General features: G+C 43.6%; 1 protein-coding gene across 1 annotated transcript in view; it reads right to left on the bottom strand.

The window, feature by feature from the left end:
- Positions 1-1,128: 1,128 nt before the first annotated feature.
- The window catches only part of LACTB2 (lactamase beta 2), a 32,178-nt gene continuing 11,052 nt past the window's right edge, over positions 1,129-22,254 (bottom strand). The window contains exons 3-8 of the mRNA XM_084777415.1: positions 21,226-21,352; positions 14,415-14,593; positions 6,505-6,653; positions 3,916-3,997; positions 3,274-3,356; positions 1,129-1,618 (exon numbers count right to left, since the gene is read on the bottom strand). Of these exons, the coding sequence (XP_084633541.1) occupies positions 3,313-3,356; positions 3,916-3,997; positions 6,505-6,653; positions 14,415-14,593; positions 21,226-21,352 (581 nt within the window). The 3' untranslated portion in view covers positions 1,129-1,618; positions 3,274-3,312. The remainder of the gene's footprint in view (positions 1,619-3,273; positions 3,357-3,915; positions 3,998-6,504; positions 6,654-14,414; positions 14,594-21,225; positions 21,353-22,254) is intronic.

Raw genomic sequence — 22,254 nt, 5'->3', positions numbered from 1 at the left:
TGGGACTGGGTGAGAAGGACGATGGGTGGGTAGTGCTAGTGCTGGGTGAGAAGGATGATGGGTGGGTAGTGCTGGGACTGGGTGAGAAGGACGATGGGTGGGTAGTGCTAGTGCTGGGTGAGAAGGATGATGGGTGGGTAGTGCTGGGACTGGGTGAGAAGGATGATGGGTGGGTAGTGCTAGTGCTGGGTGAGAAGGACGATGGGTGGGTAGTGCTGGGACTGGATGAGAAGGACGATGGGTGGGTAGTGCTGGGACTGGGTGAGAAGGACGATGGGTGGGTAGTGCTAGTGCTGGGTGAGAAGGACGATGGGTGGGTAGTGCTAGTGCTGGGTGAGAAGGACGATGGGTGGGTAGTGCTAGGACTGGGTGAGAAGGACGATGGGTGGGTAGTGCTAGGACTGGGTGAGAAGGACGATGGGTGGGTAGTGCTAGTGCTGGGTGAGAAGGACGATGGGTGGGTAGTGCTAGGACTGGGTGAGAGTGATGAATTCAGGAGGCAGAGTGGGGTAAGGGTTGGCCATGAGAGATGGAGGCAAACCAACACTGACCCTTCGGCTTTTTGCTTTGAATGGTGTTTGCAGTCAACAGTCTGGGAAAGAAGAGAAGCAAGCTAAGAGGGAAGCTAATTCTTGACAGACCAATAAATTACACCCTCTGTCTAAATTTGATTATGTGTGACCTCATTCTTTATTTTTGGTGGTGGTATTAGTGAGGACTTGGTTCCTACTGATCATTCGAGAGACATCACTTGGCATTAACTCCGTCTACACGGTTAGTGTTTAGTGGTCAGCACCAGCATTCATGCCCGCAACTCTTCGCACTGTCGTCCCCTACTGAACCTTGATAATTTCCATCCCCCTTTTTCCAAATCACTGCGTTCACAACTTGACACTCTCTGGCTCTACGAACTTAGGTGCTCTACTAATTCCACTGTAAGTGGAATCATACAGTATTTGACTTTGGTGTCTTATTTCACTTAACATATGTCTTTGGAATTCATGCGTGACGCAACATGTCAGATTTTCCTTTGTTTTTAAGACGTTTTCCTATCAGCCTCACAGATACCTGCTTACATCAGTTTTTTTTTTTTTTGGACTGATTTTCAGAAGAAGAATTGCTCAATCATACTGTAATTCTGTTTTATTTTTTTGAGGAGGGCCACATATTTTTCAGAGGCCATACGATTTTACCACACTATCAATTGTATATAAAGGTTCCACTTTCTTAGCGGGGCGTGGTGGCACATGCCTTTTAATCCCTGTGAGTTCAAGGCTGGCCTGGTCTACAAAGTGAGTTTAGGACAGTCAAGGCCACACAGAGAAACCCTGTCTCAAAACAAACAAACAAACAAACAAACAAACGATTCCACTTTCTTTATACGTCAGCAGCTGTTCTCATCTTTTTAGGAAACAGCAGCTATCCAAATGGATAGGAAGACGTTTCCTGTGGTTTTGATTTGTATTTGTGTTGCTTAGTGATCTTTAACATCTTTTCAGTTAGATATCGTCTTTGGAGAAAAGTTCATCGTCCTTCTGTGAATTGGGTCACTGGCTTTTAATTGTTCAGTTTATAGTTATTTTGTAGTATAGTACACTCCTGGGTATATGACATGTTTCTATGGAACAAGAGAAAATGTGTTATGGTAGCATAAAAATGCATTATTGAAAACCCTACTCCAGCAGGGTTGATGACTCATGAAAGCCACAACCCTGTTGCTCCCCTATATCACTTGTAGGTAGCTCAAGAGGTGAGAAAGTCTCTTCTCCCCAGTAATCAGTATTGCTGAGATAACCTGGACCTGGTGAATCATTTAAGTCCCAGGAACTTTCTGAGACTTGTGAGTTATTTATTTCCTGAGCCCTATAAGTTTTATTTACTTCCTGAGTCTTAGGAGCCTCCCTCAAGGTTTGAATATTTCAATTCAGAGGAAACTACCACACAATACTACTAAGCTAACCATTATTTAAGAATGTTATTTATATACTTTAAAAGCCTATCTTGCAAACTTGCAATTAAAAGAAGACACTTTCCAGCATAAAATTCATATATAAACTGATGACTATTTCTGTACTAAAATGTAAACCTGCAAAGCGTGTTGGTTATACTAATGGGTTACAAAGATAATTCTTCAGGCGCTGGAGAGATGGCTCAGCAGTTCAGAGGTTTCTTTCAAGCATCCCCATGCTGACTCATGCCTGTAAGTCCAGCTTCCAGGGGATCCAGTGCCCCTCCTGCCTCCATGTACATTGCATGTATGGAGCACACAGACACTCATGTAGGCAAAATGCCCATATGTATAAAATATTTAAAAATTATTATTAATCACATAGCATTTAAAGTACTAACTGGCTTGAACTATGCAAAATTTATCAGTTCTTTTTTGGATTTATTTGTTATTACAGTTTTTTTTATTAATTCAATCATATTACATCTCAACTGTTATCCCATCCCTTGTATCCTCCCATTCCTCCCTCCCTCCCGCTTTCACCCTATTCCCCTCCCCTATGACTGTGACTGAGAGGGACTTCGTCCCCCTGTATATGCTCATAGGGTATCAAGTCTCTTCTTGGTAGCCTGCTATCCTTCCTCTGAGTGCCACCAGGCCTCCTCATCAAGGAGACATGGCCAAATATGGGGCACCAGAGTTCATGTGAAAGTCAGTTCCCATTCTCCACTTAACTGTGAAGAATGTCCTGTCCATTGGCTAGATCTGGGTAGGGGTTTGATGCTCACTGCATGCATTGTCCTTGGTTGGTGCCATAGTTTGAACAGAACCCCTGGGCCCAGATCTGCCCGTCATAGTGTTCTTCTTGTAGGTTTCTAGGACCCTCTGGAGGCTTCCCCATTCTCCCATGCTTCTCTCACCTAGAGTCCCAATAGGATGTCCTCACCTCTATCCCACTTTCCTGGTAAGTGAAACTTTCATGGGACATGCCCCTTGGGCTAGTGTCCAGTTATTATAGGTGGTTGTAAGTCACCATGTAGTTGCTGGGAATTGAACTCAGGACGTTTGGAAAAGCAGCCAGTGCTTCTTAACCTCTGAGCCATCTCTCCAGCCCCCAAAGTTTATTATTCTTAAGTGACCATTTTACTTAATCCACAGGGAGTTGATAAAGTGCTAGATTCTGAATAGTTGGTAAAATTTTCCAAGCTGAAAGTTAGAGCAGTAACCTGTCCTAAAGATATACTATGTAATTTACATAGCTTACAAAGGTATAAAGTCCTATATTCAATATTCTTTATAAATAATCTATAGCTAAAAGCACCTACCATTCTGTAAAAGTAAAACCAGACACTTCTGATCAGAAACTAAAGGACAGCTTTCCATTTCTTGTCAGGACTTGTGATGTAAACTGTAAGAAAAAAACCAAGAGGGTAAGTATATATACTGGAGTTCAAATTTTTCTGTAGTAAGAAAAAGTGCCCATTCCTTACAGGAATTTTGTTGATGACTATAAAGTGAGTTTCTTCCTGTATGTGAACATATGGCCGAAGCAGCTACATAAAATTGAAGCTTTGGTGAACTTCTTGATTTTTAAGGATTAAACTTTTATAAAAAAATGCCTGATTTGACAACTTAGTCCACCATCAGGAAATAATTACAGAACTTATACTTAATTGTCCCTGACGTCACTGTTTTCGCTGGCACTTAGAAGCTGTGCCTGCTGTCAAGGGTACCACGCGTCAGTCTTCCTGATCTTGGCATCTAGAATACTGTCCTCCCGATGCACAACTCTGAGGGTCACCATGGAGGAGTTGGACCCTATTTCCTAGTGTTTATATCTCTCCACTGAATGTGATATTTAAGGGAGACCGCAGATGCGTGCTGTTGGAATGAAAACAAAACTTAAGTACCTGCAAAAACATTTAAATGCTAGTGGGAAATGCATTATAATTCTGAAGTATACATACATATTTTGCCATCTTTCTCTAGTTTTTTCAAATGAAGCAAGAGATTATGCTCTGCCATCTTAAGTAAACTCTCTGGAACATTCTGAAAGGAAAAGAGGGATAAAAAGGAGTCTCATTTCTAAAGAACACTTAACTGTTTGGAATCTTTAAAACAAGACACACAAACACAATAGAAAATTTAACCTGAGCATACTTTAGCACTAACCAAAGTCAGGGGTATAGATCAGTTGACAGCTTTCCTGCCATACACAAAGCCCAGGTCCCATCCTACCCCCACATGGACTGGGTAAGTGGCACACATGTAGTCTCAGCACTCAGGAGGTGGAGGCAGGATGGTCAGACATTCAAGGTCATCCCTGGCTACATTATGAGTTTAAAGCCAGCCTGTCATAATGAGACCCTGCCTCAAAAAAGCAAAAGTGAATAAAAAATATACTTCCAACTTAAACAATTTCTACTTTGCAAATGGTCTTGCTTTAGAATAATATTCTTTTATATTTCTATAGATAAAATAATTAAATGCCACCAAATAATAGCAGTGTCTTATTTTGTTCACTCCTGAATTCCTAGTGTTAATGCATACTGCCACACAATAGAAACTCATTAATATTTATAAATGAAGGACTGAGTAAATATAAAATTTCTTCTTAGTTTCTGAATACTTTTGAATGGCTTTATGCTTTTTTTTTTAGGTATTATAATAATATCTTTGTATCTGTGACTCACGGTTTTCCTTTACTCTTGCTAAAATAATAATGTAATATTGACATGTCATCTGAATAAAAGAGAAAGCTCATTTTATTATTTAAATAAGGATTATAGTTCTGATGCCAATTTCTTTCATTACATTCACTACCTCTGAGTCCTAGTTAGCTTTGTCACTGTACACAGCCTACAGACAAGTGACAGGACAGCCTCAGCTGAGGAATTGCCTAAATCAGCCTGTCCCGGAGGCATGTCTGTGGGGGACTGTCTTGATTAGTAACTGGCCTACAAGGGTCCAGCCTACTGTGGATGGCACAGTCCCTAGGCAGGTGGGCCCTGGGTTATATAAAATAAGAAAGCTGGTTCAAGCAGTTTCTCTGTGGGTCCCCTGCTGAGTTCCTGCCTTGATTTACCTCAATGAAGGACGGTGACCTGCAAGTATACACCAAATAAGTCCTTCTCTGTACAGGTGGCTTCTGGTCAGGGATTTATCACAGCAATGGATTGAAACCAGAACACTCTCTGTCTCAGCTTCCTGAAAATATCTTGCCAAGATTATCAAATTATTTCAGTCAAAATTTGGTGGATTTGTTTGTCTCATTGTACATGAAGTTAACTGGCTTGTTTCTCTCCTTTTTTTTTTTTTTTCGAGACAGGGTTTCTCTGTGTAGCCTTGGCTGTCCTGAACTCACTTTGTAGACCAGGCTGGCCTCGAACTCACATGGATCTGCTTGCCTCTGCCTCCCGAGGACTGGGATTAAAGATGTGTGCCACAATGCCCAGCTTGCTTCAAAGAACTGCTTTTTCTGTATTTATCCCATGTCACTTAGCATCCATAGTCTTCTTGCTGTAGACTTAAACCACAGGTATTTGGCTAGGCATATTGGTGCGCACCTGTGATTCCAGCACTCTAGGAGGCAGAGGCAGGTGGATTTCTGTGAGTTCTCGGCCAGCCTCGTCCAGGACAGCCAGGGCTGTTACACAAAGAAACTCTATCTCAGAACAAAATAAAACAAAACACAGATATTTGCAAAGAAACACTGCTGTTTACAAAGGGTTGTACCACTGGCTCACTCTCTCCTTTGGAGACAGTTCAATCTGGCTATTCCCTGTCTCCAAGGCTAGCCTCAAACTCACTCAGCCTCCCGAATTCTTGCATTATAGGTGTGGGATCTCACACTCGGCTTAGCAGCCTGGTGCAAGGCTGAGGTGCTTTAAGTGTCTTTACTAATTGTTATGTCTCCAGGTCACTGCAGGGTAGCCTCTCACTCACAGTTCCTGCTTCCTGGGTGCTGAGACTATGCGTGTGCGACTGTTTGCACCATAGCGGGACTTCTAAAACCTAAACAATCTGCCAAAATCCTACACACATATCTGCACAACAGATATGAAACGTACTAAAACATGGAGTGACATTAATTGAGCCATGTGTGCTACAGGAATGTGTCCAGAGCCCACACACTGAGGTCTGCGGCTCTCTCCTGTAAGTATTCTATACATATTTTTGATGCATAGTTTTCCATTACTAGGCTACAGCTTCCCACTGCTAGTGCCCTCAGGAATTGCTTTATTTTGTCACTTACTGAGGTGGACACCAGATGACTAAGATGGCTAAAATAACATGTGCTATTACAAAACTATCCTGAGCTCTTTCTCCTGCTGGGGCAAGTAAGGAAGGTTTAAAGTGGCTTGGGATGGCTGTTTTTGTTTTTGGCACTTTTCTTTTTTTAACTTAAACTGCGAGTCTCAAGCCTAGACAATTAGCAGGACCTACATAATCCAAACAGTAGTTGTCTGCTGTGACATATTACGTTCCCCACATAGCCTACACGTCACATAGCCTACACGTAGTGGCCATGAACAGATACGATGAAAGAACGTTACCTTGTAAATCGCTCTCACAAGTTCAGTTACTGTAAATGATTTCTCAAAGTTATCACGGAATAATGTAATAATTTGCTCTTCTCGGTTATTTCTGTGAGAAATATATTCCAGAATTTTAGCTTCAGCATTATAGATTACCGGGCCATGTCCTGAATTAAGAGAATTATACAATTTATTGTGACCAAATAAAGACCATTAGGTACAAAGCTAATTCACTAAGGCCCACTAAGTACAAAGCTAATTCACTCTATTTAAAAATAATTCATACACTGTCCTGAAAAGCATACTACATACATAGGGATCCATTGCTTGGAAAGCTCAGGTTTAAAGACTGCACACAGGACTTTGGAAGTGGCTTGTCAACATGCTGTGATGGGAGGACGGCCCACGAGATCCCCAGCCTCCCCCTGAGGAGCTGTTGTCAGCTGGCAGTTGCTCAATAGTGTAGCTATTGGTGACCTGCCAATGCTCCTCCTGCAAATACCCTATGGCCAGGCTCCTGGAAGCAACCCTAATTAAACTGTCACCATGGGAAGACATAAAAGCAGAAGGAGAGGAAGGGCATTGGGAAAGAGAAAAGGGGTCAGTGGGAATGAGAGGGCACAAGAACTCCAGTAGGAGGTAAAATGATCAAAATATAATTTTTAAAGATTTATCCTATAATTTATGCGCCTCTGTATGGCTGTGACTAAATACATGGGTCCCCATGGAGACAGAAGAGGGCATTGGTTGTTCTGGAGCTGCTGTTCCAGGTACTTGGGAGCCACCAGACATGGGAACTGAATGCCTGTTATCTCAAAGAGCAAGCACGTTTAACCACTGAGCCCTCTCTCAAACCCCCCCCAAAATATTATATAAACCTATGAGAATGTCATAAGACTGATTATTATATATAATTCATATATGCTAATAAATATGTACTACATTACAGATAGCTTGGGGAAAATACAACTTTAATGGCAACAACGAAAATTTGTGTATAATGCCAAAAACCTTTAGCAAATTATATCAAATAAACATACATAATGCTATTATGCACTTTAGAATATAAGATTGATTTTAGCAGTAATACATGTAGTAAAACAGTACCCACAATAGCGGTAGGTAATATGTAAAGGGCTCACTGGGGCTCAGCATTGCGGCACGCACTTGAAGTACTCTGTGCTTACACAGATCCTGTGAGGTTGGTACTATTCTATCCACAGGGAAGGGATGTAACCTGACTACAGCTATATAGCTAAGAAGAGGTGGAGTTAAGGTTCCCACTAGGCCCTCTTAACGGCTGCAATAAGCTTACTAACAAAAAAGACTGAAATGGGAGAATATAAATGCAGGCTAAGACCCGCAGTAGAACAAAAGTCTTAGAGCAAATGTAGCAACTCAGACCTTGTGACAACCCAGATGCAGTTACATTGAAATCCGTCTGCTCTTTAAGCAGTGCCGCATGGTACAGGCGTCCACAGAAGAGATATTTTAAATCTTCGAGAACAAAACATTCAGAGGCAGGCTAACCTGGTGTCACGTGACGAGCACTGCACTCTGGTTCATAACAGGCTGATCTTTCTTAGCTCTGGGAGGAAAACTGTGAGCCTCTCTGAGCTGATTCTGCAGCACCTACTTCTCAGGGCTTCTGTAAGCACAGAGCTATAAAGGCCATTTCATGATACCTGCAGGGATGCAGTCTTTACTATATGGTAACTATGGTGACAGAGCATCATTTACATAAAAACAACTTCCTTGCTAATAATACACAAGGAGCTCCAGATGCAAACACTCTCAGAACCTTTGTAGGCAGCCTCTCCCTGGTCCAGTTTAGGAGTGCCCCAGCAGCTGCTCCTTGAGCCGACTCTGCCCACGTCCTGGTAATACACAAACCCAGCCTTATGGGGCACTGACTAGTCCCTGAGCACCGAGAACGCAGGGGAGAATGCAGGATCGTCCCATGGCTGTTTTGTTAGGAGCAAGACAGAAGATTAACCAATTCCCCTTTCCCTTCTGGGACTCTTCCGTAGCTTCTATGACAGAGAGGACATTCATATTGTAAACAGTGCAGTGACATCTACACATAACAGGTTCCTTCTTCCGAAGACTGGATACGCACCATTTTATAGTTGCTATGGAAACCTGACATATCAACACTGTGAGTTAAAGTTCAGAGAAACCCAGGGTTTCCCAGCCAAAATGCGGTTTGCCAGAGAAGTCAGTTGAAAAGAAAGAACAGTGACCGAGGCATTTCCCTGTTCCCACGTAAGCTTGTTTTGTTTCAATAGTTTAGTCAACAGCAGTGTGGATGTTGAAGAGAGCATCTTACAGAAAGTGTTATGGACATGGCTCTCAGCCAGGAAAGAACCAAATGTGTATCTCTGGTGCCCCATATTTGGCCATGTCCCCTTGATGGGGAGGCCCGATGGCACTCGGAGGAAGGATAGCAGGCTACCAAGAAGAGACCTGATACCCTAGCATCATATTCAGGGGGAGGAGGTCCCCCTCAGTCACAGTCATAGGGAAGGGGAATGGGGTGAAAGCGGGGGGGAGGGAGGAATGGGAGGATGCATGGGATGGGATAGCAAATGAGATGTAATATGAATTATTTTATTTTTCAATAAAAAATGTGTTAAAAAAAAAAAGAACCAAACGTGTAACTAAAGGGGTAGGGTGGGTGGCACTGCACGCTCCCTCTAAGGTCATGGGTGAGAAGAGTCTGGGTAAAAAAGAGCAAACTGCACCAAGGGGAAAGCGAGGGAAGAACACGGAGAGCCAAGAAAGAGGAAGGGGGCATCTAAGAAGCACAGAGCAGCACAGGCGATACAGATGTGGCCCTGAAACAATCTGCGGTTCCTCCCCTGCTCCTGAAGGGAGAAGCTGCCATTGCAACCACAGGGAAGGGAGGCAGTCCCGATGTCAACAGACTGGCAGTCCCAGCTGTGGGAGAGACCCACAATTTTAGAGGGCCTTAAATCCAGCGTGGGGAGCTGGTGTGACTGAGACTTCTGTGTGGCAGCCAGGGGCAAAGCAGGGACCTGTTACTCTGCTCCCACACCTAGGGGTGCTACAGCCTGGGGCGCTCTCCAGAGGGGCACATTGCTTGAGATTGAGCTATGCTGGGGACCTGAAGTCAAACAGTAATTACAAGTTAGCAAGCTGGGGGACAGGCTGATACCGTGTCTGTCTGTACAAAAGTAGTCCGCAAGAAAGGGGGGTATGTTAAATGTGGAGTTGCCTAGAAGTTCAGGGAACAGGAAGAGGCTGTGCTGTGGGGTTGTGGTGATGGGTGGCCCTACTCTGTGGGGTCAGGAACTCACCACATTGCTCATGGAAAGCTGTGGGCCTCGAACAATAACGGCTTGGCCTCAGAAGCTGTTTCTGTTCATGTGTCAGGGCAGGACTGACAGCTCTAAACTGGTATGAGAGACCAGGAAGTTCCCCCGATGCCTTCCTTCTCCCTGCATGGTGCTTAAGTACGTGGCAGCGTCTGGAGGCCCTGATACCAGTGGCCACACTGCTGACTTCCCTCAGGTTTTGGTGTCCACTGAGGAATGCTGACACATGTGTGTGTGCACCTTGGCTTGGAAACTTGCCATCCTTGAGTACAAAAACTAGGGAGACTTCTGGAGCAAGTGAGAAGCTGCCTAGCTCCAAAGGCCATAAAACTCGGTTCTGGCAGTGGATCCTGGACATAAGACGGGAAGCTCTAATGTGAAGGAAGCCCCAGTGCTAGCAAATCATGGGTTGGAGACAAAGACAATATTACATTCAAATACCGATGAGACTGAAAAACCAAAGCAAGCCACCATGGCCACAACACCTAAGACCTCAGTGGTAGATGAAGTGATCAAACCTAGGGATGTGTAGCGTTGAAAAAGAAACTAAGTTACTGAAAAAGGACAAATAGATCACATTCAGTAACGTTACAGCAGAGCGTTCAAGTACAGGAAGCATTTAGAATCCCCAAAGCATGACCAGAAAACAGCCTTTCCATGTCATATTACAGCCATACACACCCAGAGCACAGAACCACTACAGAGCACGGAAGCTGCACAGGGCACGTCCAGTCACAAAGGGAAATCTACCAGAATAAGAGCAGACATGTCAGCAGGACCCGGAGGCCTGGGAAGCCGACTGAGCAACCTTGGACCAGCTCTAGTATGCACTCAGAGAAGTTATCCTCTGAAGACTCCCCATTGCAAGCATGAGCTAAATCAATCTCCTCGGGTGAAGTCACCCAACAGCTATGAAAGCTCTGCATTAAAAAAGCCGGAGAGGAGCTGGGGAGAGATGGCTCAGTGAGTATAGGCACTGTCACTAAGCCTGATAAGCTGAGTTTCATCCCTAGAGCCTACACGGTGGAAGGAGAGATCCAACTCCTCCAAGTTGTCCTCAGACTTCCACATGTGCGCTATGTGCATGTGTGTGCACAAATTAAGCACCTCGATATCTTAAAATAGGAATAAGAGAAACCCAAGATTAGTAAATAGAAATAGTATTTTTTGCATCAGCATACTAATATGAACTCTCAGATCGCATCTGTGTGTGTCAGTTGTGTGTGTATGTGTGTATTACAGAATAGTTACCAAAAACAGTTAAAGAGGCCACAGGGGAGTTCAGTACGTTCAATGATGCCTTAGCGGATGCAGAAAGATGATCAAAGTGCAAAGCTAGTGGCAGATGCCATGCAGGAGGAGCTGCAGTAGGCAGGGGAGCTTCCTGGAGACAGCACACCATCGTGCATGGCTGTGATGGCTGTACCTTGTGGTGCAAGGGATTCATCTCTGCATTGCTTCCGTGCCTTCTCATGTTTGTCACTGCTATATTCCTGTTTTCTGGCATGGTGTGATGGGGCATGGGGAGACCCTCACTGTCTATAGTCTGGTGGGATTGCTTCCTGGGTGACAGGCCACTCATTCAGGCAATGTTTCTGCAAATCAATATGAAGATGAACTTTCATAAAATAATATTGCGTACATGAATTAATGACTTTATAGAATTGCTGATATGCTTTAAATAGTTTTAGAAAGTTAGGTTAAGATGTTTTTTGTCAGTGTCTCTGATGTAGAAAATCTTGAGGAGCATTTTAAAGTTCAGAAAAGTACATTTTTTAAATAGTTAGGAACTTGTTGAAGTTGGCGAGCAAGAACAACACCCTAGTTTGCACTGACTCAAGTGACTCTCACTGAAGCTAGCCTTCAAGGTAATTAATTCTTGTGCCCATTTGGCCTTCAGGTTCCTGATATGATTTAATAAAAACTGTTAATGAGTAGATTTAAAGTAACAATGGTTGATTTTTTTTATAAAGAAGTTTAGATTTGTGATTCTTTTAAAATTTTTATAAGATTTCTTTTTTAAGATAATCGATTCTTTCTTTGTAACCACAATTTGCAGCCTGCCAGTAAAGAAAGGCTGGCTGAAAAAATGACTTTGTTTGCTTACATTTTGTTAATCTGTAACAAGTTGCTTAATTGAAGTGTATGGGGGTTCTTGGGAATAATTTTTTTCATATTTCATTTCTCACCTATAATACATAAAAATTTGATCATGTGAGGGTATTGGGGAACATAGTTTTCTTACATAAACTCATTGTAATTGTTCTGTACTGCTTGAAAGATTCTGCTGGGATATATAAGCTGTGGGAGAAAAAATAAAGTTGTTGGTTCCACTAGGGGCAAAGTAAATAGAAATGTTAACAGTTCATGGAATAAAGTAATGACTATGAAATAGAGATGGAAAGAATACAAAATATCAACAACAAAACTGCTTTTTAAAAAAGGATAATATTCTCAAACTCTTAGCCAAACTAACTAAAAGGAGAAAAGAGTTAAACAAAATACAACATAAAGAAGGAAATACTGCAGGAGACTACTGAACTTCCCAGCACAATATTCTGCAAATTTAGTCTATCACACTGGAACAGCAAAAAGAAATGGGTGAATTTCTAGCCATATATGACTCAGTAAGATCAGAAAGGAGAGGACAGAAACAAGCAAGCAAGCATGTGCAGTGGGAAACAGGATTGAAGTAGCATGTGGGTCCTCAACAAGGAAAAGCCCAGGACTATAAGAATTGACTGGAGAGCACTGCCTCTTTAAGAATAGTAGGACCAATGATCCTCCAGCTGTTCCACAAGGCAGAAAAGGACCCAGGACACGAATGAATCCAGCTACCTTGCTCCTGAGGTTGCTGGACAATGGTCCAACAGCAAAGGCAACTAAGGCAATGTCCATACTGAACACAGATCCTCAAACAACACGAAACCCACCAAACTGAATTCAGTAACACAAAGAAGATCATATTACCATGATCAAACTGACCTAATTCAAGAGATGGCTCAAAATATACAAGTAAACAAACACAGTACAGTACACAAATAGGATCAAAGACAAAAATCAAATGCCCATCTCACCAGGAGAAGACGTTGAAACAGTTCAGCATCCCTTCATGATAATAGCCTTGAAGAAGGTAGGCTGGGAGAGACAGATGGGAACGTAACAAAGGCTGCGCCTGCCAAGCTTAGTGGCTGACGCACAAACGGGAGAAAAACAGAGCATTCCTGTAAATCCAAGAAACAGACAAGATGTCCACTCTTTCCTCTCTAATTCAATACAGTGCTTGAGTAATTCTTTCTTTCTTTCTTTTAACCAAGGACTAAAAGAACAATCAGTCAGTAAGTGGGAAAATGAGTAGAGACAGGATCTCATTACATTGCTTGTACCGCTGGCCTTGGATTTATCATCATCTTCCTGTCTTCAGTTCCAGGGTTCCAGACACACCATCATACCCAAAACTGCCTCCAATGAAACAGTTTTCAAAAGAAGTACAAAGACTTGATACATACAGGAAAAAGAACATTTAATACCATCAGCCACCAGAGAAATGCCAACCCAGATTACACCAAGAGTTGACGTCACCCCAGTCAGAAGAGCTATCTTCCAGAAAAGCCGCAACAAGAAATGCTGGTTAGGCTGTGGGGGAAAGAGAACCTTTAAACACTGCCGATGAAGATGCACAGTAGTGCAGTCAACACAGAGTCAACAGGGTGGTTTCTCATAAAATGAAAAATGGAGTAGCTCAGAGGAGGTGTATTTGCTTATCATGTACAAGGCCCTGGGTTTCGCCCTCACTACTGTAAAAAGAAACCAACTTTCCAATAGTACTACCACATGGTCTAGCTGTACCACTGTTGGGTACATACCCAAAGAAACCAAGACACACCTAAATGTCCACGTTATCCTGGCACTAATTACAACAGAAAGTTCTAGAATCAGCATAGGTACTTGTCAATGGATGAAAGGAAATGAAAAAGTATTTATATATAACAGAATATCCCATAAAGAGTGAAATCATGCTATTTGCTGGATGGATCATCTTGTCAGCCTCAGAAAATCAAGTATCACATGTTTCACTCCTATGCTGACTCTAGATTAAAAAAGAAAGAACGAAAGAAAAGCAATGACGGGGTTGGAGAGAGAGACGGCTGACAGGCTAAGCACATGGACTACTGCTACAGAAGACCTGAGTCCACTTCCCTGTACCCCAGTCAGGAAGCTCACAACCCCCCGCAACTCCAGCTCCAGGGGATCTGACAGCCTCTTCTGACCTCCATGGGCACTGCACCAACATGCACAAACCCACACGCAGACACACGTCATTAAAAATAAAATCCTTGAAAGAAATAAAAGTTTCAGAAGGACAGTGGCAGGGGTTGTAAAAGAGGGCGATGCAGGTAAATACAATCGAGGTACGCTATATAATACATGGATGAAAAGGCCATCGTGGAACCTCGGACTCAAACACTTAATATATGCTGATACAAACCTTCAAATTGTCTCTCTATGTATTCAACTCAGAGGTAAGCCACGTGAACATTCCTTGTCATGGGAAAAGAATGGCTCGCTAAGTTAAAAGGCATCACTCACCTGGATATATAATGTCAGCTTTGATTTTTAGTAAGTCTTTTAGTGAGTTCATATAATCAGAGAGGTCTTCAAAGACCGTTGTCCCTTCTCCTAGGATGCAATCCCCAGAAAAGATGGCGTTTTCCTCTTCCAGGAGTAAAGCCATGTGATCATCAGTGTGGCCAGGAGTGTATAAAACTCTAGTCAGGAACAGAAGGTATGAACCTTAAGACAACATGTATGAGTTCTCAGGTTGGGGGACTGTTGATAAGTAAAGAATTCTGTCATCCATGGACAAGACGTGCTGCCACACAGTGGCAAATTCCATTTTTTCCAGGGGTTGCTCATGGAAAATTGACCCCAGAAAAATATCCCCCATTATTAGGTCACATTTCTTATTCAGAAGTACATATTTAATAACATATTTTCTTGTTTTTATAAATAAAAAAATGATTACAACAAATTCGAGATACATGAAGATGTATAAAAAAGATAAAAATCCAAGATTATGTAGACATAGTAATTTTAGTAAAAACATAGCTATTTCAATTTCCTATGCTAACAAGTAAAAAATAAAACTGATTTTTTTTGAGGTTTCATTTACTATATTGCATTTGTCAACGTTATTAAATTTTTATAGGCAATAAAATTTTACTCTAATAGTATTTATATAAAAACTTAAAAGAATTATTTTCTCAGTTTTTTGAGACAGACTTCTCTGTGTAGCCCTGGCTGTCCTGGACTCTCTTTGTAGACCAGGCTGGCCTCGAACTCACAGAGATCTGCTTGCCTCTGCCTCCTGAGTGCTGGGATCACAGGTGCGTGCCACCACGCCCGGCTTATTTAGATTTTTAAAAATCTGTTTAAGTGGTTTGCCGTCATATATGTACGTGCAGTACACACATGCCTGGTACCTGCAGAAGTGAGAAGAGGGGGGTTGTATTTCCTGGAATCAGAGTTACAGGTGATTTTACGCCACCGAGGGGTGGAAACCAAACCTGTGTCCTTTGCAAGAGCAGCCTCCATAGTTACTTTAAAAGTAAATGGAAACAAATAAACTTAAGAATATTTCTGTTAAGCTGGGCATGATGGCACATGCGTGTAATCCCAGCACTCAGGGAGGCAGAGGCAGACAGATCGCTGTCAGTTCGTCTATAAAGTGAGTCCAGGACAGCCAAGGCTACACAGTGAAACCCTGTCTCAAAAAGACAAAAACAAAACAAATTTTAATAAGTATAGGTGAGGTGCCTATTAATATATCAAGAGTATTTGTAAGCCATAAAAATATTTAAAACAATGTGAATAGAAAGATAACAAGCCTTTAGAATCAAATAAAAACCCATAACCGATCCTATTTACGGGTATACAGAACTGGGTTTATGCTTTTATTTGGTAGTGCAGCTACTGATTTGGTTGCCCCAACTCTAAATCCTAATCAAACTCAGTGGGAGAAATGTACGTGCGTGCGTGCGTGCGTGCGTGCGTGCATGCGCACACCTCCCCCTCACCCCCTGCCCTCCCCCGACTGGGGAGAAAAGATATGGAAGTAGAAGGAGACAAGTTGGGAGGAGGAAACAGATCAGCAGAGTGGGAAGGAAACGAGAGGACAGAGGATAATTAAAGGGTAAATATGAAATGCATTATATACATGAATGTAAATGCCATAACGAAACCCGTTATTGTCTATTAATTAATATTTACAAACAAAAATGCTTAAAGTTCAAAACTGATTATGATACCTAGGTGACAAGAGATCTTTAAAGAGCTTTCGTTTATATTTACACTGTTTTATATCACAGCTACCAAAAATATAAGAGCTAAGTCCAAATAATTTGTTCTGCAAAGCACCTCTTGGTTTCTCAGCCACGTAAAGAGCTAATCTCCTGTACTGTTAATTTCCCTGTTTCGCTGTGCATCATGAATTACAGTTGTATTGCATGGTAACACACTGTCTAACGTGTGGACCAGTCAGTCTGCTGACAGGCAGCACCCCTCTGCTTTCCCACTGTCCACTTCGCGGCTCAGCACTGACTTCAGCAGAGTGGGCCCTGCATGTCTGACCCCTCGCCACTCTGGGGTGGGCTCTACCAGCCTTTCCATGTTAGATGACCGAATCCCAGGAGGCAGCAATACATGTCTGATGAAGACACTTCCAGTTTAGTTTTATTTAGCTAAAGAGACGAACTCAATGACCTTTGTCTGTCTGAGTTAGACAGACTGATTTTTCTGTTCTCGAAACATTTTAAATAAAGCTCAATGATGAGCTATCTAGGGGGACAGGGCAAATATAACTGTCCCCCTAGCTTTAGATTTAATGCTCGGTTAGTGTGAAAGGAGCACTGAGGGGACAGAGTATGAGAAAACAAAGACACAAACCTCCCGGGTGTAGTAAAAAGCAGGACAGACGCAACTCAGGAGCGGGAGGGAACGTGAGCGGTGAGCACAGGAGCTCTGACAGAATAGCGGAGTGTTAGTAAATCTACCAAGAAAACAGGCGAGACAAGGTGATCATACGCAACCTAGGGGCTACATGTTCCAAAAATAAAATTTTACTCTCATAGTATCTACATAAAAATTTAAAAGAATTTTTTGTTTTGTTTTGTTTTCCGAGATAGAGTCTCTCTGTGTAGCCTTGGCTGTCCTGGACTCACTCTGTAGACCAGGCTGGGCTCGAACCCACAGAGATCCGCCCGCCTCTGCCTCCCCAGTGGGATTAAAGTGGTGCGTCACCACCGCCCGGCTCCAGTCTTTCTGTTTTGATAGCTTTGTAGCCTCAACTGCCTTCCAACTCATGCTCCTCCTGTCTCACGGTCTCAGGTGCTGGGGTTACAGGTGCGTATGCCACCGTGGCCAACCAAGAAACTAAACAAACAAACAAAAACCCTTTTAAATTAACAGAACTGATAGATAAAACATAAAAGCTGTATTTATTTCTGGCATGCCATGTAGTGTTTTAAAACAGTATCTACTGTGTAACGCCTAATAGGGTTAAACATGCCTATTTGCACAAACATGATCATTTATGGTAAAAAAAACACTCAGAATCCTTTCTTCTAGCTTTCTGAACTCCTCAGTACATTACTGCCTGCAGCCATCTTGCTGGCTGGCAACACAACACACTAGAGCTTTTTACTTCTATCTATCTGTAACTCAGAACTCATCCTGCATATCTTTGTTTGTTTGTTTGTTTTGAGCGTTTCTCCGTGTTGCCTTGGCTGTCCTGGAACTAGCTCTGTAGACCATGCTGGCCTCGAACTCACAGAGATCTGCCCGTCTCTGCCTTCTGAGTGCTGAGATTAAAGGCGTGTGTCACCACCGCCCGGCTCATCCAGCATTATCTTAAATCAAGTTAGATTTTAATTTTCTAAGGCCTTGTGCATGTCAGGCAAGCATGGTACCACTGAGTGACACCCCAGCCTAGAGCTGCACTTTAAAAGGCACATCTAGATATGGAAGGTGTCCATGATCACTCCATTTTTAGAAGCCATCAGACATGAGTCTTAAAAAAGAAGGGGTATAATAAAGTCAGGAGTTCCAGAAAATCGAAGATCCAACACTGGGGAGAGGCAAGGAAAGCCATGTGAGAGTCAGTGCAGCTGACAGCACTGGGGGCTGCAGACAAAGCTGTCCAGGTGACAAAAAGCACACGAGGAGGCGGGAGGCAGAGGACGGCTCTTGGGAAGCTGTGATGGAGGGAGTCCCTGATCCGCTATGTACCCGGAAGGCTTGTACAAGCGGAGGTGAGTTAGTGGTAAACACATAGAAAACTACTCGACAGGGCCATGATTAGCTGCAGGAGAGGAAAAGGCCAAGGAAACATAGTTTACCAGCTGGTTCAGTTGTATATGGTGCCTACTCTTATAATGACGTAACCAGTGAAGAGCCAGCCCTCTCTCTGCCTCCCTCTTCTGACAACCCTCCCCATCTTTTTTTTTTTTTTCAAGGCACGGTTTCTGTGTGGTTTTGGCTGTCCTGGAGTTCTAGGACAGTTAGGGCCACACAGAAAAAACTCTGCTTCAGAAAACAAAAAACAAAACTCGGCTTAGGGGACATACCGTTTGCGGATCAGGATGTGAGCTCTCAGCAGTCCCTGCCACCATGCCTTAGCCCTGCCCTCATGGACTCTAACCCTCTGAAACCGTGAGGCCAATTACAAGTTTTCTCTTACTACTTGCCTTGGTCATACTGTTTTGTCACAGCAGTAGCAAAGGACAATGTTTATTTCCCTTTGTTATTGTGAGAAAATTTAATCACCTACATATATGGGGTGTGTGTGTGTGAGTTGTTTTTTCCATGCAGCATTAGGAATTAAAACCAGGGCCTAAAACCAGGTGGTGGTAGCACGCATCTTTAATCCCAGGACCCGGGAGGCAGAGAAAGGTGGATTGTGAGTTCGAGGCCAGCCTGGTCTACAAAGTGAGTCCAGGACAGCCAAGGCTACACAGAGAAACCCTGTCTCAAAACAAAACAAAACAAAAAACAACAAAATAAGAAAGAAAAAGAAAAAAAAAACCCAAAACAAACAAAAGACCAAAACAAAAAAGCAAGGCCTTTTACATGTTTGGCAAGTACCATGCCACTGAGTCCACCCTGTGTGTATATGTGTGTGTGTGTGTGTGTGTGTGTGTGTGTGTGTGTGTGTGTGATTTTTAAGATATCTACTCCAAACTAGCTGGTATATAAATTGTACCAATGAGTTTTGAAAAAACTTATTTATTTTTATGTACAATTGGTGTTTGACCTACATACATATGTCTGTGTGAGGGAGTCAGTTCCACTGCAACTTGAGTTACAGACCAGACAGTTGTGAGCTGCCGTGTGGGTGCTGGGAAATGAACCCGGGGCTTCTGGAAGAGCAGCCAGTCCTCTTCACCGCTGAGCCATCTCTCCAGCCCCCTGTACAAGTAAGTTTTAAAAATGCCTGGCACCTTGGAGAGAAGTACCCACTGGTTTGGAAGAGTACAATGGATACACGTTGTTTCCTTTTCCCCTTCCCACTCAAGCACGCATCCACTTGCCTAGCTAAAGCCCCTGTCTGTAGGATACACAGTGCCTTCTATGTGCCAGGGACTGAGGGTACAGGATGAACCTGGCACATGCCTATGTAAGGTACAGGATGACTAGCTAATGACCAGGACTGTCTCTTCTCTCTCGTGGGGCCTGGCTGAGCTAACGGCTAACGCAGCAGAAAGCCTGGCCCACGGAACCTCCTGTATGGAATGTTCTCCATCTTCTTCTCTATCGAGCTAAGCGAGGGGACTTTGAAAGCCAAGTGTAGAGGAGCGAGGAGCCATGAGGCCAAGCAACCCACATCACTGTCCTGCTGAACACCCTGAGGGCCACTCACAAAATCAGGAACTGTTTTGGGTCTTCATGTGACTGAGAAACTTTTTCAGTATTTGAACTATTCTATTTCTAGGCTAGCTTACTATGGCGACTGGCATTAACCACTACTGTGCATTGTGGGAACTGAGAAGACACCTACAAAAACCTAACACAATAAGTGTTTTAATGGAGTACCAAGAATTATATGAGAGCTAGAGGAGAGGGAAATGAATTCTGTTCAGGAAAGATATTCAAAGTAGCTTGCAAACTGGGCAAACAATAGTTCACCAGGGAGAAAAGTCCAAGGAAAGAAGCAGTGCCCAGGAAAAGGGACGAAGTGAACAAAGGCTGAACAGATAATATGCCCACGGGCATTTACATCTGCCTAGCTGTGTTTGTGAGAGGCGTAGTGGGAGGTTGGACCAGAAACGTTGTTTGGGACGGACCCTGGAGCTGTAAGGGCAGTTTTCTTGTAGGCAGTGTGAATCATCCAGGGTTCAAGTGAGAGGGGGCGAGGGCAGACTAGACAGGGGAAAGCCTGGAGATGGATGGCTAGGGAGGAACAGGAATACACACGAAGAGGGGACAACGCTAACAAGTGCTTCTAATTTTGTTTAAATTACATTTAACTTATTGATATGTATGGTCGGGTGAGGGCATGGAGTGTGGAGGCAGGAGACACCTGTGGGGGTCAGCTCTCTCCTTCTTCCATGTAGGTCTGAGTGACTGAACGCCGCAGCTCATTAAGCTTGGCAGCAAACCTTCTTAGCCACTGAGCATCTTGCTGTCCTTGACAAGTACTTCTGAGGCAAAATCTAAGCCAGTTGGAGGAAGGGTCAGGACATGGTAAAGGTGGAAAAGAGTTAAACGGTTAAAAGCAATCCTGCATGACTCCCCAGGTGCGAGTTGACATTCTGAGAGCTGAAGGCAAGTACAGACTCTAGGAGACAGAGACTATCAATTCAAAAGATCTGAGCTGGAAAATCCTTTGTCCCTGAAACAGGTTGACCCCCAAAGTATTTACTATATTTTCAAAGTGAGAACATTGGGAAAACCATACATTGAGGTAGATCCTTGAGTCACCCAAGGGGGAAATGCTAACTTTTAAAATAAATAAACTTGCTTTTTGAGCCAGGGTCTCCTGCTGTAGCCAAGGTGGTTTGAACTTCTTAGGTAACTGGCCTTGAGTCATGCAATATCCCTGATTCAGCCTCCCATGAGCATTCACGCCTGGGCCTAGTCTTTCCAATTTGTATTTGTGTGAAACAGAGGTATGAATTAAAATCCACCCAAAACAATACAGAGTTGACGAGTAACCGAGTAACATGCCTTCCTTTTCTGGTTTTGCACACAGGCCCTTCTCCTTCCGGAGAGCACGGGGTGAGTAAGATGTTTCCCTTCCTCATGATCTTCCCACGCACAGGCAGACACACCTAACTTGCCCTTCAGCCTTCCTTGTAGCACAGATACACAGGCACCTCGCTTTTCCTACGGGATATTCACTTACTTGAGAGTGGCTCCCTCTGTCTTAATCAGCTCTCCGTTTTCTATATAAACATACTGCTGGGCTCCGTTTGCTATAGTTTCTTCTCTCTGAGGATTCCGTCGAAGTTTCTTAATGTTGTAGGTAGTGTCTAGGCACAAATCATGTAAATACATCGTCATACTCTAAGAGGTCAGCCTTCGCACAGGTAACACTCACTGGTGGCTGCAGGCGCACTAGCACCAGGTCACACAGGTAACACTCACTGGTGGCTGCAGATGCACTAGCACCAGGTCACACAGGTAACACTCACTGGTGGCTGCATGCGCACTAGCACCAGGTCACACAGGTAACACTCACTGGTGGCTGCAGGCGCAGCACCAGGTCACACAGGTAACACTCACTGGTGGCTGCACGCGCACTAGCACCAGGTCACACAGGTAACACTCACTGGTGGCTGCACGTGCACTTGCATCAGGTCACACAGGTAACACTCACTGGTGGCTGCAGGTGCACTAGCACCAGGTCACATAGGTAACACTCACTAATGGCTGCATGCGCCCTAGCACCAGGACAAGAGGAAGGCAGGAAGAATTAAAGCACCATCATTTGAGATAAGACTAGTTCAGGTATTCCCAGAGCGTTTTACTCTCTCATGCCCCTTTAGGGCACATAAAAGCCTATGTGATTTTCTTTGTTTTAGTTCCCCACCCCCTGGCCACCCCTCACTGTTTTCTGAGACAGGGTTTCTCTGGGTAGTCTTGGCTGTCCTGGACTCACTTCGTAGACCAGGCTGGCCTCGAACTCACAGAGATCCACCTGCCTCTGCTTCCTTGAGTGCTGAGATTAAGGACACACGTTCACCATGGCCTGCTGCTTCTGTGATTTTCTAGTCATTTCTATTCTGTGTGTACATTTCAAAGTAGTTCTTCATAATCTCAGCTGGCTTCTGACACTAGGGAGGTGATGGGGAGATGGCCAGATGGAAGATGAGCACCCTTCTCTATCTAGGTGCCCACTTAACGGTGAAGGGGTCATGGTCGCAGTTAATAA

This window comes from Acomys minous, assembly GCF_964271855.1.
Source record: "Acomys minous genome assembly, chromosome: 1".
In the NCBI taxonomy this organism is placed as follows: Eukaryota; Metazoa; Chordata; class Mammalia; order Rodentia; family Muridae; genus Acomys; species Acomys minous.
This window is presented reverse-complemented; position numbering and strand designations above follow the sequence as displayed.